Genomic DNA, 27281 nt, shown 5'->3' on the forward strand with positions numbered 1-27281 from the left:
AATTATTCGATGTTCCTACTTATTCAAGGATACCGATCATGCTTCATCTTGATCCCGGAAGGCCCAGTCGATGGAGCAAGAGTGAACACCTCGTAGTCCGCAATCGAGAAATTATATTCCCCGAACAGATTTCCAACCACGGCATTCGGGCCGTCGTATGAGTGGGGAAAGTTCGAATACGATTCCAGGTTCACGTTGCAATTGTTCGAAATGAGCAAATCGGCTCCCGCTCCGAAAATGGGACCACAGCTGCAATAAAAAATTAGCGGTGAATTTGATATACCTAATAGAAGTAAAAGTCTCCAAATGAACTTACTCTGGATGGTAGCATATCGCGTACGGTTTCTTGATGATGTCGAACTTCATTGGTGGCTCGTTGCTGTAGTTCAAGGCAAACAGGAATGCCTTCTCCGAGTGGATGTAGCCGCCTTTGCGGTTGGTTTTAGCGAATGCAACGTCTGTGAAGCCTCCACTGATGGCACCTTGAGTTCCCTACAAAACACCAAATTCAAATCGTTAGAATCTTAGCTTTGTTCAATATCAAGATTCAAAACCCACCAACGCGATTATGAACAACGGTGCAATTCCATCGCAATGTCGGTGGAACGCTGCAGCTGAGAAACCGTTCGTTGAGGCACGATAGACCATGCGCCACGTTTGCTTCGGCACTCCGTAGAAGCCGTTCAGCGTTCCTTGCATGTGAATTTTGTCATTCTTCAGAATCGTCGATCCATGGTACAGGTTGAGCATCAAACGAGGTTGTAGACGCTTGTCGTTTTCCGATAGTGGTCCAGCCGGAACTGGCACCGCTGACGCGGGTAGTTTGTTGGAATGCAATGCAGCACGCCGGTAGCGTTCCAGGGAAAGTTCTATCGGAACGGCTCCAGTGGGTTCAACTTCCTCGGCAAACACCTGACTGTCGATGAGGAACAAACGAACGTGCGAAATGACCGGAGCTAGCTGTTGACATACACGTTGGCGTTCCTCCTCCGTCCAGTGCGCGGTTGGCTGTGTCACTCCGGCTTGATTTTTGGCCCACGATAGCACACACCGCCAGACGTCCTCTTCTTCCAGGCCGAGCTAAAATGTTAAAATTTGAAGATAAGGAAGGTTTGGTAACAAATTCATTCAAAAAAATACTAACATTATCGTAGGATATGACCTGGATGAGACCCTCCTTCGTTAGATTCAGGAATGCGTTTGTCTTGACACATTCCGACGCATTCTCGGCAATGTAGGTGATGCATTTCTCCAAAAATGAAGCCGCAAATTTCGCACCTGTAAGAACGACAGTTAGATGAGCCACTGCTTAAAATATTTGTCGGTTTCCGCTTAAAAATAGCACTGAAACACTTGGTCAACATCCGTTTAGTTCTCTTTTATTCATATTTTACAGCAGTGGCTCACAGCTTACACTAAGAGTTCATCATTTATCGTACTCTGAAAAATGGACTTTTCCAAAGAAAAAAATCCAATTAATGTTGATTGAAATATGAAATTAAATTAATCTTAAGAATCAAGTGTTGGGAGTTTTCGCGCATCTCGCCTCCTCTCAGTTCGTCTGCACATTCTGGATCAGTGTGATGTTGTCCCCCTTCAGCATGATTCGGCCCAGCTGGCGCCGGTTCTGCTTCTTGATGTTGTACTCTTCAGCCTCGTCCAGCACCAGGTTCATGTACTCGTCGAATCCGACTGGAATGGCAGGAAATCCATCGATAATCATTTCTTTACCCAATAATATTATTTACTCCAGCAGCATAAACTCAACTATTGAGGTTATGCGCCAAATGCCGCAAACAGCCAGCTACTTACCGATGTGACCTTCTATCCGGAGATGAGTGTTCTCGTAGAGCCACACCTGAACGCGGGATCGATTCTGGAGGTAGCGGAAAATAAGGTTGATGGGTTGAACCATCACCTTTTGCACTTTCGAGCCTTTGAACGACATTTTCGAGTCAGATTTTTAACACCTTTCGCAAAGTAAATCTTTTACAGCAAACGTTCCCCGAACGAAAGACGCGAAGAATGAAAACAAGCCGATCTTGTTACGTTTCGTTTGACAAGAGGTGTGCGGCCATAGTATTTTTCGCTTATTATGGCAAAAGAGATTATAGATTATGGGAACTTCTTCCACTCATAAATAATACAACACATTATTAAATTAATCTTGAAATTCGACAGTGAGCATGCATAAGGGCCTATACGTGATGATCGATTCTCTTCGTCGTGGAAAATAGAAGAACTATGAGAGTGATGATGGTTTCAAAATTTTACACGGTGAGGTATACGAGTGCAATCTTAAAATGCTTTTATTTTGAAAATGGAGAATTTTATTTAAATCTGGTTAATGCATTTTAAGATTGCACTCATATACCTCCCCGTGGAAAATTTTGAAACCATCATCACTCTCATAGTTCTTCTATTCTCCATGAGTGCCAACTTTGATTTGGCAATAAAGAGATTTTCACGACCAGTTCTATTGGTACGATATCGATATCGATTCATAAATCAGCTGAATTAACCACCAGGCTTGCTTCCACTCACTTGCTATAAAAACATGATTTTCTGAACTTTGAAATCATTAGATGTTATAATCATATTTTGTACTTGTTAGATACAAGAAGAGGTTGAAAGGCAAGTGTTTGACACATGAAAGCTGTCAAATTCGCTTTCATATAGTCACAATTAGCGATTTTACGACTCGCGAGCGCTCACTCTGAGTGAACGCTCACGAATCATAAAATCGCTTATTGTAACACTCTGGTAGCGAAATTGACAGGTTGAATATAGCGAATTTGTTTATACCCAGATTGGAACCAGTTCTAACCCGAACTTTTTGTCAGTGCAAACCTCGACCCGTGCCAGGTTATAAAAACAAACGATCAAACTGGCGTTTGTCAGAAAACAAGCAGACCCTATCTTGATTCAGGTTGGAACTGGATAATAAACAAATTCGCTATTAATATGTGTACACATTAAATCCATGTGTGATTACACATACTATTCATTTGACACAAAAATTTCATGTGTACTTCTGGGTGGATTATGCTCGGGATTATGTTTATGTGAGGGCACATGAAAATCATGTGCAATTGCACATGGAAATTCATCAATAAAAATATGTGATTTTTTTTAGTGTACCAAGACTATATGCCCGATTGGCGTTGACGGCGACTCCGTAGCTCTTTACTCCTATGAGAAAATTCATAAGCAAACGTCAGACTGTGCGTGAAACATGGCGGACTTTGTACTATCATTTCACTCCACTGAAAATTCCCATAAGAAACTGTCTATATGTGCTGAAAGAGCAATTTTTTCGACGGTGCTGTCAACGCCAATACTGATTCTCATTCAGATGAAAATCAGAGCAAATGGAAGCAAATCAGAGTAACTCTGAAAAACTCTGTGTAAAAGAGGCACTCAAATGAAAGCTGACTTATTATTATTATTATTATTATTATTATTATTTATTCAATACTAATCTGTAACATAAGACATTCGTCTTTTTATAATTGTTACATATGTTTTTCCACGTAGAATTGGCGTCACGATTACTAATTCAAATTAATATTAATCCATACTGATTTTGTTAAATTATTGACTCATTCATTAATTGACCAAACATTTTTGTTTAGTTAAAGTACTCAATACATCTCCTCCTAAATGCTAAGAATGATTTTTCTAATGTTAAATCGTTGGGAAGTAAATTCCATTGAATCACGCCTCTAACGAAAAAGGATTTTCCATACCTTGATGTGTTGAAGCGCGGCCGTTTGTACTTCCTCGAACGATTGCTTCTGAAAGACTCCAATTTATTGAACAAATAGCCGGGTTGTTTTGTGGCAGCAAGACTGAACAGAAACAAGCAGCTTCTCATGTGACCGAATTTATCAAAGGGACAACCAATGAGTTGATGTTGTAGGTGTGAAACACTTGAGAATCTATTTAAGTTAAAAACATAGCGTACGCAAGAATTAAGTGCAACTCGTAGTCTAGACAGAGCGAAAGACGAAACTTCGAACAAAAGAAAATCGCATGCAATGAAGTGAGGAAAAAGCAAGCTTTTAAACAATTTAATCTTGGTGTCCACACTAAGGAATGAGCAGGCTAGGTTTAGTGTTTTCAAACCAGCAAATATTTTGCCACACTGTTTTAAGATAAATTTGTCAAGTGAGAAATTTTCTTGAATTGTCAGTCCAAGGCTAGTAGCATGCTCTTTAAATTCAATATTTTGGTTGTTAAATACCAAAGTGGGTTTCAAAACATAATTTCCTCTACTGTTACTGATAAAAATAGCATGTGTTTTCTTAATATTAATAGACAACATGTTGTTAGAAGACCATTCGTGAACTCTGGCTAGATCTGCATTGATTTTTTCCGAGATATCAGAAGCAGAGGTTCCTGAACAATCAAAGTACAATTGGACATCATCGGCAAAAAGATGAATTTTGCAATACTTTAGTACATCGGGCAAGTCATTTATGTATAAGGAAAACAAAATTGGGCCAAGAATAGAACCCTGAGGTACTCCCGAAGAAATAGGAATGAAGGCTGAAAGTATTCCATTATTGCAAACGGCTTGCATTCGACCCTTCAAATAAGACTGAATTAAAGTTGTCGCATGATTAGAGAAATTGAAATTTTGACGAAGTTTTCTGCACATTATTTTATGGGAAATAGTATCAAATGCTTTTGAATAATCCAGGAGTATCAAAACTACCGGCTTGTTATTATCCAAGACAATACCAATATCGTCAAAAACTTTTAACATCGCAGTTTTCGCATTGTGTTTTGGACGATATCCTGATTGATGGGTATTGAGAAGATTATTGTGATCGACGTATTGACAAATTTGCAGCTTCAACAAACGTTCAAAAACTTTGGATAAAGCGCTTAGAATACTAATCGGACGTAGGTTGTCTATGGCATCACAGGAAGATTTCTTTTTTATGGGAATAATTTTTGACTTTTTCCATCCATCGGGAAATCGGCTGGATAAGATGATGGAATTAAATATGTGAGTAATTGGTTTTATAACTAAAGGGCAAATAGTTTTCAAAAATTTCAATGGAAGCAAATCTAGTCCAACTGCGTTTGATTTTACATGATACATTGCATTAATTACATCGACCTCACTGACGATATCAAAGTAGAATTCATTCTCAGGAATGTGTTCTTCATTTTGACTTTGGAAATTATATTCATTCGAATTACTAGAACAGCTAAAGTTCTTGGCGAAACTTACATTAATTTCATCGGAATTTAATCAGTTGATCGGACAAGAGTTGGTTTTACCAACACTCATTGATTTTAATCTTTTCCATAATTCTTGGGCGGGTAATTTGGGATCTAGATGCACTGTAAAATAGTTTTTTTTTCGCATTATGAATGAGCTGGTTGACTTTATTGCGTAGTCGTTTGAATAAATTGTGATCATCAATGAACTTTGAATTTTTCCACGCTTTGTACGCCAAGTCACGATCAACCATAGCTTTACTTATTGAACTGTTAAACCAGGAGTTTTCTTTTTTATCTGAATTGAGAACACGAGTAGGAACGAAATCATCGTACAGATTTGTCATAGCAGTGTTGAAAAACTCTAAAAGAGTGTGTGAATCGGCAGTTTGATAGAAACTCAACCACTTCCCCCTCGTACGAAAAAATACAAAACACACCTTTTCAAGTCGGCTAGATGAATTGAAAATACTCAAGTTGACAGCCCCTCGTACGATATATGAGAGCGTGTTAGTGAATATCCGAGGGAAATACACAACAAATCGCTGTCAATCCATTTTGACAGATCTAATTTCATACATTTTTTAAGTTAGCCAGAGGAAAATTATGAACAACTTTACACAGCAATCTACGCGCTAGTATGCGGGCGTTAAACGTCACTAATCTATATAGAGAGGTGCCGTCAAATAAAAAAAAAACAAGAATTTGTTTTTATGTTGTTACAATGCATAAAGCAAAATATGTTTGGCAACAAACGTTAAAATTACCTAACACAATAATTCAGGGGAACCATGTCAAAAGGATCTAACTCGAAACGTAAACAATTACTTGGATCGTTGGGTTCTTACGAATGACAACACACCCACACAAACTAACTAATGTCGTTTTGATTTTTGCGGTGTAGCTACACCGGTGCTACACCGCTGAACTCCGAAAGAGTGTAGCTATCGGTTGCACCTTTGTTTACAAACGAATGATGATGAGCTGTCAATGACTCACGCTTACTGCTGCTTACACTACACCGCTGTAGTGTAGCAAAAACGAAAACGACATAAATCATCTGACAGAGAAATGTTTGTTCTATGAGCTGGTTTTGTCAGATTCCGTGGGTGTGTGGTCATTCAAGAGAAATCGACGTTCAAATTCATTGTTAACGTTTCGACACAGACAAACAGACGTAACTCTTCATTGTGTATCTTCGTTCATGCATTTAACGGTTGATTTGAATATTATCAGTTCCGCGAACTACTCGCCGCAGCGCTGGCATCGGATCACTTTGACGTTTCTATATATTCTATAGAACTTTTATGCAATATTGTTTACGAGTTAGCGAGCAAGCTTGTTTTCCGCGAGAAGCCAGAGAGATGTCGTTACTGAGGTTATATGTTTTGAGATACTATGTTTTCAAGAACAAGTTTTTCTAAGAGTTACGTCTGTTTGTCTGTGGTTTCGAGTTATACTTTTCTGACATGTTTCCCCTGAATTGATCAGATAATTATTCCAGTGTACCCATATTCTGAGTTTGTGCGGTTTACTTCCAATCTGGCTAAAGTAAACCTATATCTAGACTAACATTTGAAAAGGGCGTAATTTCAAAATGACCATATCGAGAAAATCGCTTCTGAATTTTGTTGACCTAAAACTTAATCATATTTCACGACTTTCCATTTTCTGGTTGATTTTATAAGCTTGACATATAGTTAATAGTGTAATCTATCATCGTGCATCACTAAAAACTCAAAAAAAGGTTTCTTTGTCGTGAAATTGAGAAGAAAACATCATACGCCCTGATAATTTCATACATGTTGTTACCCCCCAGATCTTCCACCCTTTGAACTGCCAACACTGGTGATACGCCGTGGAAGTACACCCTCGGGATTTTTTGTTTGTTGTTCCGCCTTGGTTCTTCGTTCGCATATTTTGTGAGAGTGGAATTACGCCCGGAGATTTTTTGGTCTTCTTTTTGTTCGTTGTTTACACGTGAACTATCAATCGGATGCATTTCAAATGAATCGGGCGTGACTAGATACTACAGAATCAAAACATTTGGCATATTAAAACGATATAATTCGTAGTTCTGGTGCAAGGCGTAACAACCAGATTCATCATAGAGTTGAAAGTTGGAAATACGTCATGTAAGAAGAAACGTTTTTGATGATTTGAAGTGATATTTTCTTCTACTTTTTCGTGTTTATCGAGTAGTTTGTGAGCTATTCTCTCTATATGTGGCAAAATATGGTTTGTTTTCATTTTGGCTCTTCCGCCCCTTTCAAATGTTAGTCTAGATATTTGAGTTATTTGTTCTTAGCACGGACGCATTTAGTATAGTAATAAGTAAAAGTCACTCACATTCTGAGTTTGATTCATTTTCAGTGTATGTGGACTTCTTGTATTTTTTTTATAGCATGAGTATACCTACTCTCCGCCAGGTGGCTACACAGAAATTCAAAACAACCCAAAATTAAGTTCTTTTCACTCATCTCCCATGTTCCGTACGATAAGCCAAATTTGGGTAAACCGGCTCAAAGTAGTTTGCATTTAAGGACGGCAAAAAAAATTACCCATCGCTAAGTTATTTTTAATTTTTTCTACCCAAAATTAAGTTCAATTAACTCAAATTTGCGTATATCGCATATTACTCAATTTTGGCTTCTCGTACGGAACTAGACGGTTGAGTCGAATCTTTCGTTCTATTTTTGACAACAATAACGAGAGGAAATGAAACGGGCAGAGGTCAAATAACTCAAATTTGAGTTTAAAAAACCCAAGCGGTGGGTAGTTTTGTTTTTCTGTGATACATGCTCAAGTTATTTCAAAACATTCAAATTTGGGTAGAACCCACCCAAATCGGTTACACTAAAGTCGTGTAGGGCCCATTCAAATATTACGCAACGCAAGAGGGATGGATGTAGACTGGAAATGTGTTAACCACCATGTATTAGGTATAGGAAAAGTGCGAGACAAGAGGGTGGGGGGTATTCAAACATCCACTGTTTTGCGTTACATCATATTTGACGGGTTTGAGTGTTCACTCGGCTGTCGACAGAAGCTGACCACTCTCAATGTGTGTCACGCGATCGTCTGTTTACTCGGCAGCAACCATTGTGTGGTCCTCCTCATTGTTCTTCATCAGCAGTCAGGGATGGAAAATCATTTACATTCATTTCGTGCATTCAATTACATTCGTTTGCCTCTAAATTTTGTCATCAACAGAATTCCGTAAAATAGTGTTTGATGCTTTTGTAGGCTTTGATATTAGCTACATCTTTTGTAAACAATTCAAATCTGTATCTCTTATGCATGATGAAGTTGTATTCACTGAAAAACAATAACATGTTCTGCCAGCTATATTTCGTCATGCATTAGAGATTCAGATTTTAGTTATTAACAAAAGTTGTTGTTAATATTAAAAGCTACAAATGCTTAATAAATCATCTTACGGTATTCTGTTGATCAAAAAAGTAAGAGGCAAATGAATGTAAATGAATGGACTAAATGAATGTAAATGATTTTCCATCCCTGTCAGCAGTTCTTTCAGTCGATGCATCGTCGACTGTGGAAAGCAACCGTTTCGTGATGACCACGTTTTGCGTCCATTGCTGCAATGGAAGCGCTCTGACCCTCGTTGGCGAATCTGCCATACAATGAAACCCCTGGAACCGGCTCCCGTTCTGGTGGAGGAGGCTTATTGGATAGCGGAAGATAAAATGTTTATTGTTTTGTACCTTTTGACTATAGTTTTAGATGTATTTTATAGTAAACAAGAATCCTCGGCTCTGTAAAGTTAATTCGGTTGAGCCTTATTGAATAAATTAATAAACAACGATATTCAAACCTTCAAAATCCACTGTTTTGCATGATTGGCAAATCAAAGTTGGCACTCGTGGAGAATAGAAGAACTATGAGAGTGATGATGGTCTCAAAATTTTACACGGTGAGGTATACGCCTAAACGATCGATTCAAACTCTGGTGATGCATAGAAAAACGTCAAAAAGAGTGTTGTGAGCAGAAATTTCTACCGTGAGACAGGAAACGGAACACTTTTTTACTTTTCCTGATAAATTGATTTATCAGAGTTGCTCCAAAACTTGATCTACAGTTGAAAAATTTAATTCTGTGACGTTTTTGCAAAGATCCTGCTGGTGTTCAGGAATATTTTTGTTGAGAAAAATGGAAAATTAGAAAAGTGCCTTAGTGGTTATGATCTTTCGGATTTCTTGTGTGTGAATGGTTAAGGTACGAATCAATTCAGATCTGTGGAAAATCGTACAATAAGACAATTACCGATGGAAATTGGCAAGATATTGAATTAAAATTGCTTTAATTTGCGTTGTGAAAAATAGTTATTCTGATGTAAACAAACGGTTTGGTTAAAGTTTTTTCTCGAACTCGCGTGGCGCACTCTACGTTGGTGGCAGTGATGGAATTCTCACCAAAATATCATTTTCGCTTGCGATACGTTTTCTCTTGGGAACTTTCCCTCACTAGTTTCACACTCCAATATTTCCTGAGCGAACTTTCTGGGATGAGAGAATGAGATATCGCGAACTTTTTTAACTCGAATCACCAACGTGAGGATACGAAAAATATCAGATCATTTTTTCTCTCTATCTCTTTACACCACATTCGTTCTTGAAAATTGCACTGCACATTTCACAAGGGAAAGATTATAGACAGAAAGCTATCCCGAGTAAATCAATACAATCTCTAAAGACTGATAAGTCTGGTACCTGGCTGTCTACTGGCGCCTGTTGTTTAAAGTAGCCGTTATCAGGATGATGTGAACAGTTTTGTGCAACTGATTGATTGGTGCATTGGTTTCTGGCAAAAAAAATGAATGAATCAGCACAAGTGTCACCGCGACATTAACGAGGAACGGGGAGGGTAGTGTAAGATTTTGTGACTAGCAATTTTTATATTAAAACCGTTCCTCAGGATAGGGGGTTGCGGAAGGAGGAGGGCCTAATGTATCCTCATTTTCACGAAATACAGTTAATGCATGGTTCCTCTCATCACTAGTGTTCGTAATATCGTTCCTGTAAGCTCTTATGCAATAACTATATGCAGGGGGATGGTTGGGAATATAGGTGGTGGTGAACTTTTTCACTGTGCTATTACCAGTGCTGTAAATTCTCAAAATCATTTGAACATTTTTGATGAAAATTAGAAAAGTAGCTATTCGCTATCAAAGGGGACCTCCTCCGAATGGGTGATATCAGTTGCTTAGTCATTTGACGAAGGCATGGATCATTCTCATTTGAGAAACGCTATATATCATTCGATTGAGTGTAACCTACACACAAACGGAGCTCTGGTCGACATTCCGGCGAAAAAGCTAAGCCAACCCGACACCAACCTGACTTCTATCAAACCCCAACCCGATGTTGACCCGACATTGACCCGACATAAACCCAAAATTGACCCGACATTAACACGACATTGGGTCGACATCGACCTTAAATTAGCCTTACATTGATCCGACATCGGGTCGACTTGTCTGTTCGGGACCATTTTCCTGGATTTCTTCCATACTCCACTGTCGTATATCAAATGATACTGAGTGACTCAATTGACAGTGACAATGAGCTTCGAATGAGAAAGGGGCTCTTCAAATTATGGTCATGTGAGAATTCGTTTACACAATTCTGTGAATGGTTGTAGTGGTTCATCTTCAATCGAATGATATGAAAATTTACAGCACTGGTTACAAGTATCTATTATTAGCTGGTTGCGTTGAGAACTAAAACTATAAATAAATCCGGAAAACTTTGAGATTAGGGCGTAATTTCTTTTGTAAACACACACTTAATTCGCCGATTTCTCGTGAATTAAAGTTCAATCTAAAAAACTAACAACACAGACAGGTAGAGGAATGATTCATTTGGTATAGTATAGTTCGCTAGATTGTGCTTTGATTCGTGAGAAATCGCTGAATGACGTGTTTGTTTACAAAAGCAATTACGCCCAAATCTCAAAGTTCTCTGGAAATGGTATTTAATGTGAAGGATGCGAAAAATATCGGAGAACGAGAAAAAAACAAACAGACACTCTCGCGTGATCATCGCCCACCTTTACTCGCTGGAAAAAAAGAACAAAGCTGAGGGGATATTTGGTTGGTTCGAATCACGAGTACGTGTGAAATGATGTGAGATGGAGAGACGAAAGATCTTTCGCGATACGAAATGAAAATTTCTCTCGCTCTACGCTTTCATGAACTTTTTATCATCTCTCGTTCACGAACTTTTTGTGAGAAGTTCCTTTGGGATTTATCTCTGCAATGAGCTGTGATAGAACTTTTTTTGAAAATGATTTTTCCAACACTGGTTGGTGGTGCATTAAAAAGGCCTATACGAGTGCAATCTTAAAATGCTTTTATTTAAAAGAACAGGAAAAGTTTAGAATTGGGTTCTTTAATTTTGAAAAATTTATCGGTTTTTATATATCATCTGAAAGAGCTTCGTTTTCTGAGCACAGCGATATTTTTTTTCGAACCCACACACTTTCATCAACCGGTCCGCACTCGTGTTTATTTCAGTTACCATGGGGACGTAATTTGTGATAAGCCCCGGTCCCTTTCAAATTGTATCATTATTTATGTACGACCTTAAATTTGAAATGACGTTTGACATTCATCTAGTGATGGCCGATTTTCATTCGAATAATCGATTAATCGATTAACGAACAGAAAATTAAAATATTTGTAATCGGTTATATCATGCTGATATAAGCATTAACCTCAGCAGAGGATAATCACCCATCGTTTCAAACATATGCTGCACTCTCATTGGTGGAAAAATGACAGCACAGCGAACAAAAAATAATCGATTAGACGTTAATCGAATAATTTAAAAAAAAAATGGGACATCTCTGATTTTGGTGTGACTGTTTTTGATAAAAAAGAGCGCAAAATTTCATCTCTACCGAGGGGGCAGGAAAACCACAAAATTACCTTGCATACGGGGGGTATTCATTGGATGAAAGGGACCGTGAAGGAGGACACTAAAATGCAAAGTTTTTCTTCCGACTGTTTCATCTTAGTATTCATCTTTGCTTTCATCTCGATTTTTAAATCAAGATTTAAAGCAAAATAATACGTCTTTTTAATGCACCACCAACGTAGAGTGCGCCACGCAAGTTCGAGAAGAAACGTCAACCAAGCCGTTTGTTTACATCAGAATAAGTATTTCCCACAACGCAAATAACAGTATTTTTCATTCAAAATCTTGCCAATTTCCATCGGTAATTGTCTTATTGTACAATTTTCCACAAATCTGAACTGATTTGCATCTTAACTATTCACACACAAGAAATCCTGAAGATCATAACCACTAAGGCACTTTTCAAATTTTCCATTTTTCTCAACAAAAATATTGCTGAACACCAGCAGGATCTTTGCAAAAACGTTACAGAATTAAATTCTTCAGCTGTAGATTAAGTTTTGCAGCATCTCAGATGAATCAATTTATTAGGAAAAGTAAAAAAGTGTTCCGCTTCCTATGTCTCAAGGCAAAAATTTATGCTCTCCTATTCGCCACCAGAGGTTGAATCGATCATTTAGTTTCTATTAAAAAGGCCTATAACTTCACTGTTTGACACTAAACTGACAAACCGAAAGCTCGCTCCCATACAAAGTAACACCAAGGGGCGCTAATAGGGTGATTTTTTGCAAATGTAATTGTACATATTTAAAATAGTTCCAGTGTACCAAAATTGATGAAATTTTGGGTTTAGGATCCATTTTTAATGCAGATTACGAGTATACATTTACCTCAATACCCTTGAAGAACTCAACTGTGAACTTGAAGAAATATTCAAGATTCAAAGTGAAATATTCGCGAAATGGACTTGGAATTTTTAATATATCAGAATTTAAGACAGAAGTTTGGTCAATATACCCCGTTAATTTGACCGACACTTAATACATATTAAGGTGATTCCCTGTAGCGTCCTTTTTCGTGTTACACTTCGCAATTTTACATGTAAAAATAAGGTTTCTGTGAATGTACGTAGCTGAAACTACTACTTGTAGTTTGCTGCGGTGAAGCAAGGAATGTCTGAAATTTTCAGATGTATACACCTCGTAGATCTTGAAATAGCGAGGTGTGATGGAAAACGAACTCTACGAGGAATCACCTTGCTTCACCGCAGCAAACTACAAGTAGTAGTTTCAGCTACGTACATACACAGAGACCTTATTATTTTTACATGTGAAATTGCGAAGTGTAACACGAAAAAGGACTCTACAGGGTTTGTTTTGATTCTGCGTTTCATTTCACAATGCTCCATTTTGCTTTAGTTCATTCCATGAGCAAAACGACGTTTGAGCCATTTTTAGTTTGAACGGTATGCAGATTAGCGGGGTTCAAATTAAAAAGTGTTCAGATTAATAACGGTCAGATTACCGGGGGTTCCAGTATTCAAAAATATTTTTGGTGGGCTGCTCTCCACTAAATTTTTTATAGACAAATAATACATTTCCTGACAACAAATGTTGTCCACGCAGGGGAAGAAGGGGGTCTAAATCCTCTCAAAACCTGTCCACGTGGTGTATGGACAGTATAGGATCAGGGGTTCTGACCCTAACATCTCTGAGATTACATCAAGACATGAAAACAAGATAAACGGAAAACGAATCACTTACCAGACGCTTTCTCCTGAATTTCCATTACCGCTGCGAGGAACGTGCACGCATTAGCTACCGACATGGTGGTTTTCACGTGTTCCTCGCAGGCAATCTTGAGTTCATCAACGCCCAGGTCCTGGGCCAAGGTCATCATTTCGAACACCTTCGAATCGTGTAGCATGATCTAAATGGAACAAAAACAAAGTTGTTCGCACCTCGTAAAAGTAGTCCAGTTCCAGTTTCGACTCACCTTTGCCGTATAAACGTACAGAATAAACTGACGGAAGATGTCCGGTTCGATGTGTGGCAGCCGAATCGGTGTAGGCGTTCCGGAGGCGGTTGGCAAAACCGAACATCCCGGTATTCGGCAGATCTCTCCGCGCTTCTGTGTTTGGAAGGATTTGCATCTGAAAAAAAGCAAACGTAGAAGATAATTTTATTATTAGCTTGTAGGACACCCTTTCCAAATATATTTTTATTACACTGATATAATTGATACTAATTCCGAGAGAACCAACTGTGTTGACATTCTTTAGGGGACACATGGTAAGCACATAAAAAAGCCTAATCGGCTGGAAAATAACCCAGACAAAGCAGTGAATGGACAGCACCACCCACTGCTCTCTTCTGGGAATTTGTGTGCCAGAAGTTTTCGTTCTTCCATGATAATGATCCCTACATTTCCATGAAGTTCTTAGAACTTCTCTAATGCATATATTATGTCATGCTCTAAGGGGGGAGGGGGGTCTAAGATTTTGTGACAAGCAATGCATTAGGTATAGGAAAAACGTCACGATAGGGGGGAGAGAATAATGTTTTGCTCGATTCAGCGTGACATAATTAATGCATGGGCCCTAAGCTTTACTCAACCTCTATTACAAGGAAATCTGGCGAACTTAGTTAGCTACTTATGGCTGTTGGGACGGTTGTGACAAGCTCTTATAGACCTTTTTGACGTTTAATCGTCTTTCTCTATCTAGCACACATGTATAAATTAACGGTTTGTTTTTCCACTAATCTGTTTCCCTCTTGCTCGCACTTGTTCGATTTAAATGGTGCAGTAGTGTGCGCCGATTAAACGTCAAAAAGCTCTATTGCATTTCCAGTTACGCTTCTATACAGCTGTTATTCTGCTGTTTAGTTGTGTGCATACTTGAAAGGTGCTTATCCAACCTTTTACCGATTTTCCAATAATCAATACACAGTTTTATCTTGAAGCCGGGTTAAATATTGTTTTCGTTTTTTGATGGAGGAATATATAGATTTTATTTAGCTGCGAATCAAATTACTCGAAATTAGTTATAAGCACACCACCTTATTATTGCTTTGCACCGGAACCTGGACTCGAATTCAAGGTGTCCGTATTGGCAAACATTTACACTACCAACTTCGCTAAGCCAACACTTTGAACTGATGTAAACAAATCTAAATGACCTTCTACAACAAGATCGCTGAGTAGAGACTTTATAGTAGTGCACATGAAACACTTTTCTCGACTAGTTAGTTCAGATTTGTAAAGGAGCGGAGTAAATGCTGTAAAACTTCAGAAGTCTAAAAATAAACCTAGGTGACTTTAAAAATACTTCCAGTTTATTAGCTGAGTACAGGTTTTTTAATTGTTGAAAAAACACTTTTGATGTTTATATTTATTCAGCAAGAGGTTGGATGTATAGAAACCATCAAATGAGTAATATACAGTGTCTTCCCGTTTTTGGCAACACATGATTTTTGTCTTCTTCACATACAACACTTAATTTCATTTCTGATATCACTAGACCCCTCTTTGGGGATCCTATCTACTTGAAATGTCATGAATCAATTCCCAGAAAGTGCTAGCCCAAAATTGAAGAAAGAATTAGTTGATGAGGTTGTGTTGCCAAAAACGGGAAGGCACTTTATTAGCTTTGTGTTACAACTGCAAGTTTAAAGTTTATTAATATTTGCATAGAAGCGAAGGCAATATATCAAGAAGACTGGCAACTCTTCCATTTTCTCAAACGACCGGCATGAGACAGGCACAATCGCGTCATCTGCCGGTTAAAGGTAAATGCTCCGACGATTTGGATAGCAAAGGATCCATCCTCAGAAGAAAGGTTTGTGCATTTGCTCATTTTTCTATGCGTTTCTTCCACCTTCGCTCGAGCGCAGCGCTATTGTATCTGTCGCTCGGGTTCAGGCAAAGTTGCCAGTCTTTTCGATATGTTGTCTTCGATAGAAGTGACATTATTGTTTATTGGTTGCTGTTATTCAGTACGACTGACAAATTGAATAATGGTTGTGAAAAAGTTGAATAAACGATCTCCAAAAGTTATTTGCTAGCTTCTGCTTGTATCTGCATCTGCAGCTTTTTTCAGCTACTTTACAGCACAATGCTGGAAAAGATGGCTTATAAAGCTGAAAATATTAGTTGCGATCTCTGAAGTTCTCTGGACTGCCCTGAAGATTTCAGAACTTTGTTGAAGTTTTCAAAAATTCTCTGAGATTCTATTTAGTTAATTTAACTTTACTGAGGTTCTCTAATCATCTCTGATGCTCTCGAAGCTACATGAAAGTTCACGCAATTCTCATGAAGCTCTTCCTTGAAAACTTCTGGACACCTGTAAGATTCCCAAAATATGTTTGTTGTTTTCTTAATTTCTCGAGAGTTCTCTGGATTTCGTTGAAATGCTCAGACCCCTTGAAGATTCTCGAAATTTTCTTGGAATTCATGAAGCTGTCCTGAAGTAATTGGGACTGCCCTTAAGACCGTTGTGCTTTACTGAAGATTTCTAGACCTAGCTTGTCTGAGGTTTTTGGAGTTTCTATAAAGTATCCATTGTTTTCGAGGAGCTCTTTGTTTTCGAGCAGCGCTCTGAAAGTTCTCTTGACTTTCCTTAAGTTCTTTGGACTTCTAAAAAGTTTCTGCAGCTTTCTTGAAGCTGATGGAACTGCCTTGACATTCTGGAAACTTTATTGAAATGGCCAACATTTTATTGAAGTTCTCTGATCTTACTTTATTCTCCCGCAGTCTGTTCATGAAACTTCTCCGTAGTCCTTGGTATTTCCTTTTTTTTTATAAAGGGAGCAGATAAGTTTGCTGGTCGAAAGATCATATATGATTACCTTTGTATGGGTCACCTCACATTGCTCAATCCCAGGCAATGAGAATGCAGACCCTCTCGTACAGGTGGGCGAGATTTATGGTAGAAGAATTTCACATGAGTATTTTTTCCCATTAATGCGTCATAGTTCTCTTCTAACTTGGCAAAACGGTTGGACAAGCAATTCTCTTGGGCGGTGGTTACATTCCATTACTCCAAATGCTTCTCCGAGAGAGTGGTTCAAAGGTCTGGACGTAAGTCACGGATTCATTCGCGTGATGTCAAGACTTATATCCAACCACTACTCGCTAGACGCACATCTCTACAGAATAAACCTCGTTGACAGTAATAAATGTAGGTGCAGAACAGGGTATGATGACATCAATCACGCAGTTTGGCATTACCCGGGTAATTACGCCTCCAGAGCACGATACCCTAGTGGCCCGAGGTAGACAACCCTTCCGTGAAGTAAGAGATGTATTGGGAATTCGTGATCTTCCCTACATGCAGGTGATCTACGAATTCCTTTGTTTGTCTGATGTGACCCTCCCCTCCTTTCCAAACAATTTCCAGACATTGTGTCCCAGTCTTATTATCCTCCTGTTTCTGTGCTACTTGTGCCCAGCCAGGATTTGGTCAACCATCGGAGAGTAGTATCAGAAGGAGGCTTCAGAAACCAGTTTCCTACCTAGCTCCTCCCAATCGAAGAACTACTGCTGTTTAAACTGTAAATTCAAACATTACTGATTTATGGCTCCGCAAAGTATCACAAACAACTGAGCCTAGTATATAAACGAATTAGGGTTGGAACAATTTTTGTCCTTAAGTTTAAAGTAAAAATTTTCATTGGTAAAATGTTTGCATTTTTTTAAAGATAATAAAATGTTTGCAAAGTTTGAAAATAATGATTTTCTGTGATAAAAAAAATGTCTACATTTAGGCGCAACTACATTCAAAAACTACAAGAAACAGCCCTATGGGGTTGTATGCAATGGAGACGTAGGACTACGTGGTCTTATATAATAAATGTTATCTGTTAACTGAAGCAGGAGCTTGTGTTTTGTATAGGAAATGGAATTTAAGCGGGGCTCTCTCTATGATTGCCCTGAAATGAACCTTTTGATATGAATTTTAGTTGCGACATGTTCAGAAATTAAACTCTTTTGGAAAGTCTTGGTGACCCTGAAAAGGACCGATGGTAGCCTTTAGAAGATGATGATGACGTGTAGGCAGCTGGATCTGCAAATTCAAACCGGACAATCCCATATTCTTCGGTTCAATGATTGGGCACTCGCAAGCGGCTCGGCCCGTCTGCTGCTGGACGGGATTACGCGCTCGAATAATTGAAAATTCGATAAATATTTAATCGAATAGCTGGAAAAATCTTAACGATTAATCGTTAATCGAATAATTGGCCTTTTAGGCATCCCTAGAAAAAAGTGTAATTTCATGTTTTTGATGGTCCTTCGAAAATGTCGAAGAGCAGGATTGCAACCAGCAAGTGTAACCCAAGAACCAAAAGCGGTGCGATGCTAATTTTCATTGGCATAACGACGACTGAATTAAGGGGCTTAGAAACAGATGGGTGAACATAAATTAGCTTCATAGATTTCCTCTTTTGATGACCTTGGCTACACTAACCTATTTCGCACAATTTCTGCTATGCACTTATATAATCCAGAACAACAAACGTATCAATTAATTTGTTTGCCGTCGAGTTATTAACGAAACAGAAAGTCGATGAAGAGAATCGATCAAAATCACTTGCACCCCTGCTTCCAAGTTTGGTTACAAGATTACAACTCTGGAGAGCATTTTGTGTGGTCGTTGGGGGCGTGTGGTTCTAAATATGGCTATAAGTGTGCAAAATTTTACGCAATTGCATCCTCCCTATTCGTACACGCCCGAAAATCGGAGGCGAATGCCACTTCTCTGATGACAGTGTTAGAGAAGCAGCAAATGCTTGACATTTACCACTTTTTCGATAGTTTCGTGTCGAAAAATAACAATCGGAGCCGCTATCGATGCGTAGAAATATTTCTGATCGATTGGTACAAGGATGGTGGGGCATAATGAGCATCCCGCACTTCAGCCCCAAACCTCTTATTGTTCGAAACAAATTAATTTGTAGTAGGTTCAATATCACCATTTTAATGATTAATGACCAATTATTTTGTTTGTTTAAGAAATCCAAAGAGCTCACTACCCAACAAACTGATTAAGAGCTGAAGAAGCCAATTTTTAGTAGAAGAAGCATATTTGTGCATGAATAAGCTCCTATTCAGCTTTCAATGTTTGTTGAGTATGCCCCTCCTTCCCCTATCTATATTTTTCAATTTGAGATTTCAAAAATATCCAAAAACTAAACTTAAGTAATGATGCGGAACGATAGCATCATCATAGCCTATTGATTTTAATGCCATAAGTTTGTCAATTTTCTTTAATATATGACCTAATTTCCATATTTAAGTTTTATGTGATCAATTTGCTCCCGAATTACAGTATTTAATTTAGATTTGTGATTATTCTCTTTGTTTCAATGCTAAGAAAAATACAGATCAGTAAAAATAAACATCCATGAATAATGTCTTGATGTCTACATTGAGCTTCAATGTAGACGTCAAAGCTTCAAAATGAATTTTCTTAATATCATTATTTTCGATGTTCAGCAAACGGCCATTCATCAGCTATAGATGTCTTCAATGACTTTAATTAGCAGTTATTCAAAACAAATATGCTGAAAGATCTTTTACCTCAACTTAATAATTGGTGCCCAATAAGCTAAGATATATTGGCAGACCAACGTTTAACATTTAATCAAAAGTAACTAAACTTTATGATTCAACGTATAGTCCGGAACGCCCAAAAATTGGTCAACTTAAAATTGGTGTATTTCTGAAACCTGAATTGCTGCATTTGGAAGTTGAGTGTATATACAATGGTTGCTATGATGAGTTTTCACCGTTTACTCTCCAGTTTTCAAAATGACGTCCAAGCAAGAAGAGCAGCGTGTCAAAATTTTGCTCGCGCATCTAGAGGATCCGACGTGCTCACACGCCAAGTTGGCAAAATTGCTGGATGTGGCCAAATCGACCGTGACAAACGTTTTAAAAGTGTTCGGGGGCGTCTGTTGACCGCCAGGAAGCCTGGAAGCGGCGGCAATCGTAATCCGGACGTGGCAGCGACGACGAAGAAGGTGGCGGTGAAATATAAGTGGAATCCTAAACTTCTCATCCGGGACGTCGCTGGCAAGCTCAATGTCTCCCATACTACTGTGCAGCGAGCCAAGAAACGAGCCGGGTTGTCGACGTTTAAGAAGGTGAAGGTGGCGAACCGAGATTACAAACAAAACACGTCGGCAAAGCAGCGGTATACGAATCTGCTGTATACGAATCTGCTCACAAAGTTCGACTGTGTCGTCATGGACGACGGAACTTATGTGATGGCAGATTTCAAGCAGCTTCCGGGACAGGAGTTTTATGCCGCATCAGGAAAAGAGAAGGAAGCTGAAAATCCATCAAACTATCGAAGTTCCCGAAAAAATATCTCGTCTGGCAGGCCATATGCGCGTGTGGTCTTAAAAGCGGCATTTTCATTACTACGGGAACCATCAATCAAGAGATCTACGTCCAGGAGTGTCTGGAAAACGGGCTGCTACCATTCCTAAAGCAACATAATAGACCTGTGCTGTTCTGGCCGGACTTGGCGAGCTGCCACTATGGAAAAAAGGCAATCGAGTGGTACGATGCGAACAACGTTGTTGTGGAACCCAAAGACCACAACCCTCCCAACAGCCTAGAACTCCACCCTATCGAACGGTTTTGGGCCTTGGTCAAACGGAATCTAAAAAAAAAACTAATAAATCCATGGAAAACGAGCAGAAGTTTAAATCTAACTGGCGTTCGGTGGCGAATTACGTCGATGAGACCACTGTGCAAAATTTAAGCGGTTAAGCGGAAGGCACGGCAGTTCGTATTTGGCAAACCAAATGAATAAACGAACATTTTTTCCTTTAAATGTATACATCGAACTACCAAAAGAAAAAAAAAAGATTTTTGTGAAATGAATTTTGACTAAAAGAAACGATTTTTTTTTGTTGGACAATTTTCGCGCGTTCCAGTCTTTAAAATTAAAATTATTGCTTTAACAAGAATATAACGATAAATCAAAATATACAACAAATATTAGCTCAGCCTGCATGGCCAATCATTCAATTTCCTAGCAATATTCCATGGATTTTTTTTTTTAAATTTTCAATCTTTGCTAAAAATCTTAATCAAACAACCAGTGGCGCAGCCAGGATTTCTGCCTGGAGTGGGGTAAAAAAGACGTAATTAAAATAAAAAGCTAATTTTTAATTTTGCAACAAACATCCTGGAAATCAATTTCCACTAATTTCACCAAATTCTTTGAAAGCTATTTTGGTTTAAAGAGGAAACTTTTAAAAAACATGGTTAATATACATTCTTTTATTAATATAAGATTCTCGGGAAATTAACTCTGTAAAAAACTATCAATAAATTAAAAGAAATTTCAAATGGATGCTAATGGAAACTTTTTGGAGAGGTTGGAAAGAACTTCCAGAGCAGTCAGAAAAAATCCGAAGAAAGTTTGAATAAACGTTTAGAAAAAGTTTCAAGAAACTTCAAAACGAATATTTCTCGGTCATGTCAGCAGGACCTCTGGGGGAACTCGGAAGGAGCTTGGCTTTAGAATTAGCCAACGTTATTTATTTATTTATTTGTCGTCAATCAGTGTAGACCGTTTTACAATAGTGCTTTTGCCTTACATGCTATTTTAAAACATACGTTTTATTTGAAATTGTCAGCAAATGTAGACTGCATATACAAATATCTAAAAAATAAAAATTGTTTTAAACTTAACGAGATGAAATCCTAGCAGTTAGTGTTCTCCTTACTGTATCTTTAGACATCGTTAGATCTATATGCTCACAATAATTATTATACACTCTCATCATTCTATTAATTGGTCCATTTTTACCATAATTCGTTCTGTGAGGTGACAGTTGAAATACATTTCGAGTTCTTAACATGCGTGATGGTACGTAAAAATTTAATCTTGCTAATATTTTTTCTGAATTTACGCGTTGTGAGATAATATCATTGACAAAGGAAATCATGGAAATTTCTCTTCGTTTCTTAAGTGTTTCAATGTTTATCAACATGCAACGGGACTCATAAGAAGGAAGGGGAAAAGAGGTCCAGCCTAGTTTCCTAAGAGCAAATAACAAAAACTGTTTTTGAACTGATTCCATACGATTTATATAAGTTTCATGGTATGGAGCCCAAACCACACTGCAGTATTCGAGAATTGATCTCACGTAAGCTATATAAAGTGTTTTGATGGTATATGGGTCTTTAAAATGATAACTAAATCTTTTTATGAATCCCAACATATTATTTGCTTTGTGAATTGTGGTATTCACATGATCTACAAATGTCAACATCGAGTCAAGAATTACTCCTAAGTCCCTAATTTTATCGCACCTTACAACCAGCTGGTTTCCTAGAGTACATGTTAAATCTAGAGTAGTGTTTTTTCTGGAATATGATATAATATTGCATTTTTTAACATTAATATCCAGCAGACTTTTAACGCACCAGTTGTAGAAAACATCAATTTCATTTTTAAAATGTAGCAAATCAGAATTGTCAAAGATTTCCATGTACAGTTTCATATCGTCAGCATATATGAGCACATTTAAACGATTTAACACAAACTTCACGTCATCCACAAATAAAATAAATAATAAAGGACCTAAATGAGATCCCTGTGGAACTCCCGAGGTAACATTAACTGGCGAAGATATTTTTCCTTTAAAGCGGACCATCTGTGTTCTTTCTGTCAAGTATGATCCAATCCATTTTAAAAGTGTACTTGTCATACCTAAACGTTTTAATTTAAAAAGAAGTAAGGGAATGTCTACTCTGTCAAAGGCCTTACTAAAGTCAGTGTATAAGGTTTCAACGGTATTACCTCTATCCATTGCTTCAATAGAAAAGTTTACAAATTCCAACAGATTAGTAGACGTTGACCGACCTTTAAAAAAACCATGTTGATTATTTGAAATGCGATGCTTAACCTGGTTAAATATTTTCTGGTTAACAATTGCTTCAAACATTTTAGGAATGCATGACATAATTGCAATACCTCTATAGTTTTTAATATCTGACCGTTTGCCAGATTTAAATATTGGAACTAAAAATGATTTCTTCCAAATTTTTGGAAAATCACCTGTTTTGAGAGATAAATTGTAAAGCCAAAACAATGGTTTAACAAAACTTGTTGCTATTTTTTTCAATAAAAATGGAGGTATTTCATCAGGACCAGGTCCTTTGCCAGCATCGAGACTTTCAAAAGTCATAAAAATTTCTTTAACAGTGATATTTAAAGAAAGCGTTAGTCTAAAGAAACTTCCAAATCAAGTCTAGGAAAAAGCGGAATTAACTTCCAGGAGAAGATGCAGTACTCTTCCGGTGGAAGTCGTAAAATCATCCTAATAAAACTGGAATAACCTTACGTGGAAGAAAGTTGAGTAAAACATTCAAAGAACCTCTAAAACCCTCTCCCCGCACTGCGCCAGTGAAACCGTCAATTAATTGTATTTTGTTCGAATCAAAGTCGGAGTCGGAGTTAATTATTTTGGGGAGAGGAGTTGGAGTCAGAGTCGCAGTCGATTGATTTAGATCCGACTCCACAGCTCTGGAAAATTCTAAAAACCTCGCGTCACTTTTCAAATAGACCAATATCCGCCATTTTGAGAAAATCGAAGTTGAAATTCGACAGATTATTATTTAAACTGTTTAGAAACAATACATGTTGCAAAACAATTTTTACTGTAGTCTGTGAATAATAACGTTGAAAATTCAGTAGAAACGGTAACATCCCAATTTTACTTTGAAATTCATGCTACCATATAGAAAAAAAACCACATAGGACGTTTTGACTAGTCAAGTTGTACATCGGGTATGTTACATTCAGGGTGGCCAGATTATTTTTTTTCATTATCGGTAGGTCGTCTTAAGAAGGCTTCCCGAAACTTAAAACCTTTGTGAGCGGGGAAGGATGAATACAAATCACGCTCAATTTTTGACTTTCGAACCGAGCCATCAGTCCTTCAACTTCACACATTGGATAGTCTAATCTAGAGTCGGTGTATAATGAGTCACGCCAAGAGTAAAGCCAAGTCTACCTATTGAACTGTCAAACCGGCTACCTATCGTGCTATAACTTCGAAAAATATTCCGATTTTTGTACATCATCTGATAGAGCTTCGTTTTTCGTACTTATTTAAAATAGTTTCAGTGTACCAAAAAAGTGTACCCCTAAACAACCCAATTGAGGCATTTTTCAAGATTACTTAAAATCTGTGATTCTCGGTAGGAAAAGTGTAAAATCGGTAGTTTTGAACCTTTCGTCTGTGAATCGGTAGGCATCCCAAATATCGGTAGGACTACTGATAAATCGGTAGGTATGGCCACCCGGGTTACATTGGATGATTTTTCTCAATGACATAATCAATGATTAAAACATTGGACGTTTTGTTCTACATGATACTAGATTCCCTTTCACAGATTTCAGAATATTTACAATACCTAACCTTAGATTGGTTTTCCTTGCCCCGCCTTTAGAAAATGAGCACCAATCATGTTAGGCAGTCCAAATGTCCGAAGTAACAAACACGTACCCATCATTTCAAACTATGCATTGGACATTTTTTTACCGATGAATATCTTAAATAAATGAAAGTAAATTAGGACCCTATGAAAAGTTACGCGAGAAATATTCTTCTTTTATTCACTTATGTCAAGCACTCACCTCGCCATCAAAATAATCCGATGAGCGTAAATACGTTCCTCACTGGTGCCCAGTATGAACACCACATCCGCCGTATCCTGATCCTCGGAGAGTTTCTGCAGATCGTCCAGCAGTTGTGGCAGTCCGGCAAGTACCTTGTCACAGATCACAGACTGTGCACGGCTTCCCATCGTCTCAGAGTCACTGTGGTAGCTGATTTCGTATTTCATTCAACCGGGCTTTCTTGTCGATGGGTCTCAAAACAAAAGTTATCCTTAGTCGGCAGTAGGGCAACAATGGCTTCCCCTTAGGTCATTCACTAGATCGCTACTCGATCGATTTGTAAACAAAACAAGTAAACAGCCGGGCACGTTCTGGTACGCTGGGAAAACGGTCACGTTTTTTATGTTTTGATCAGCGTCTCTCTTACGCAACACGCAGACAGCTAAGCAAGACCGAGAGCATAAACAAAACACGTGAGGTAGAACAAACACCACCAGTAAAAGAGCGATCAACGATCCTGAGCTTATGTTGGTACTGCCACCAACAGGTAACCGAACTCTTTTTCTCTTCACTCACACCAACCGGGGCATAAGCTAACAAAAATAATGATCCTCAAATCATGGAAACCGAAAATTGTGATCGCATAAAGTCACTTGAAACCTTAAATCTTGCACAATTTGAGACACGAGTGTATGATTGCGGCGATATGGGTAACCGAAGGATGGATTGCATGCCAATTACAATTGATATCGAAATTGAATTCCTTTGCTGTGAGCTGGAAAAGCGACGAACCTGGACCACTTCTAAACTAGCTGACTGACTGACTGGCTGAGTGGAATCCAAACCGGCAGCAGCACAATCTTATACCTACTTCGTGTTCTCTTTGGGATTCCAGACGATCATACGCATCGAAGGTATGCTAAGAGATTTCGCTTGTAGCCGTTCGGTTTGGTGAGGCTCTTTTCTGTTTTATGTTTTGATCTGCGATGGTTTAATGCGGTCCGGTGCCGAGATTCTCGTGGCGTTGAGGGATCGAATTGTACCGGATTGTAGAAAAGCAAGTTGCATACTCTATTAAGATCCGTTTATTTCGAATGATCGCGAAGCGGTATGCGTGGATGGATCGGTTCATAGATATGAACAGATTGAAAACTCGAGTGTAATGAAGATCAAGGAATTTTGGAGTTTAAACAGACTATTGGCCTTCTAGTCTACGGTTGAAAATCTCTGCAATAATGATAAACCAACCAACCAAGTTCTATGTTCAGACTAGGGAGTTATAGAATTTTAAATGCAATTTTGATAGTATTTTACTTAATGATAATTAATATAACATGCAGCAAAGACTCTATTGCGAATAAGGAATAAATATCAGAAAAGATTACAAAAGTTTCGCTATTTTGACCAGTGTCAAAAAATCATTCTCAAATTCATTCATGGGCTGTTTACACTTATGCTATTTTACTAGCGCAACCAGCTCAACCAACTAGCACGAATTAAGTTGTTCCTGCAATCTCATCTACCGGCTGTGCTATATACATTTAAATTATACATAGAATCAAAAGAAATTGAGTCGAAATCATCTCATTTTAAAAAACCAGACAAATTTGTCTATATTTTAACTACTTTGAACATTCGCATTAAACTCTTCAATGGATTTATTTGGAATGTTTTCATGATTTTTTATTTCCCTTTACAGAGTTCTTTTCAGAATTCCTCTAAAAAAGATTTGAAAATCTCTCTGGGATCCCCTTGAAGTTTTGTTCATAACATTATATGCAGAACAATCCTGACAAAAATCATTGAATTAATCCTTAGATTTACTATGATTGTTTAATGATTATTCCAAGAATCCACTAAAGCTTCCTTTCATAATTCTATTTAAAACTCGCATGAATTTTCCATTGAATTTCCATACAATTCTTCTTCTCAGAATTATCTATATTCATCTCGAAATGCCAAAGGAATTAGTCTGGGAATTCCCTTAAAAATCTTCTCATAATTCCCTTAGAACTCCCTTCAGAATTCACTTGAACATATTTTTAGAGTTACCTTGGAAATTGCCCTAGAATTATTTTGGAACTATCCTCAGAATTCAATACCCACGGAATCCCTACCCGAGGAAATCCTTCTTGGATATCGATTTGGAAAATTCCTCTTCGATCCTTTAGATTCTTATAGTAATCTGCTAGGAAGTCGATTTGGATAAAAATTTACTGCCGCCATGGCGTCAAGCGCAAAAGAAACGGGAAAACTCTTGATCCCCCTTCTGATGAAATTAATTTGAGTAATCAATTTGATTTGCTCACGAATGATGAGAATGATCCATCATCCAAGAAAAATTCTAGTAAACTTTCCCGGCTTAATGCTAAGAAGAAAAAGATTCCCCCTATAGTGATAACCACTTCCGATTTCCAAGCTCTTCGCTTGAAACTTTTGAATTTCGTGAAAGTTAAGATTTCACTACAAATTGGACGTCGGGGTGAATGCCGTGTATTGGCTGAAACCTTGGACGGATTTA

The 27281-nt window shown here is 38.0% G+C and overlaps 2 protein-coding genes across 2 annotated transcripts; both read right to left on the bottom strand.

The window, feature by feature from the left end:
• On the bottom strand, nt 1-25563 carry LOC135702326 (serine-enriched protein). Its single transcript, XM_065223351.1, has 7 exons — nt 24779-25563; nt 14110-14266; nt 13878-14043; nt 1145-1278; nt 559-1080; nt 317-492; nt 1-249 (listed from the first exon to the last, which is right to left on the bottom strand). The coding sequence occupies exons 1-7, from the start codon at nt 24985-24987 to the stop codon at nt 24-26; spliced, it is 1590 nt and encodes a 529-aa protein (XP_065079423.1). The 5' UTR covers nt 24988-25563; the 3' UTR covers nt 1-23.
• LOC135702325 (probable small nuclear ribonucleoprotein E) lies at nt 1372-2039 on the bottom strand. Its single transcript, XM_065223350.1, has 2 exons — nt 1813-2039; nt 1372-1692 (listed from the first exon to the last, which is right to left on the bottom strand). Exons 1-2 carry the CDS (start codon nt 1946-1948, stop codon nt 1553-1555), a joined length of 276 nt encoding a protein of 91 aa, XP_065079422.1. The 5' UTR covers nt 1949-2039; the 3' UTR covers nt 1372-1552.
• Nucleotides 25564-27281: the final 1718 nt, after the last annotated feature.

This window comes from Ochlerotatus camptorhynchus, unplaced genomic scaffold (genome assembly GCF_037179485.1).
Source record: "Ochlerotatus camptorhynchus isolate MF236.1 unplaced genomic scaffold, CSIRO-AGI_Acam_v1.1 ptg000192l, whole genome shotgun sequence".
In the NCBI taxonomy this organism is placed as follows: Eukaryota; Metazoa; Arthropoda; class Insecta; order Diptera; family Culicidae; genus Ochlerotatus; species Ochlerotatus camptorhynchus.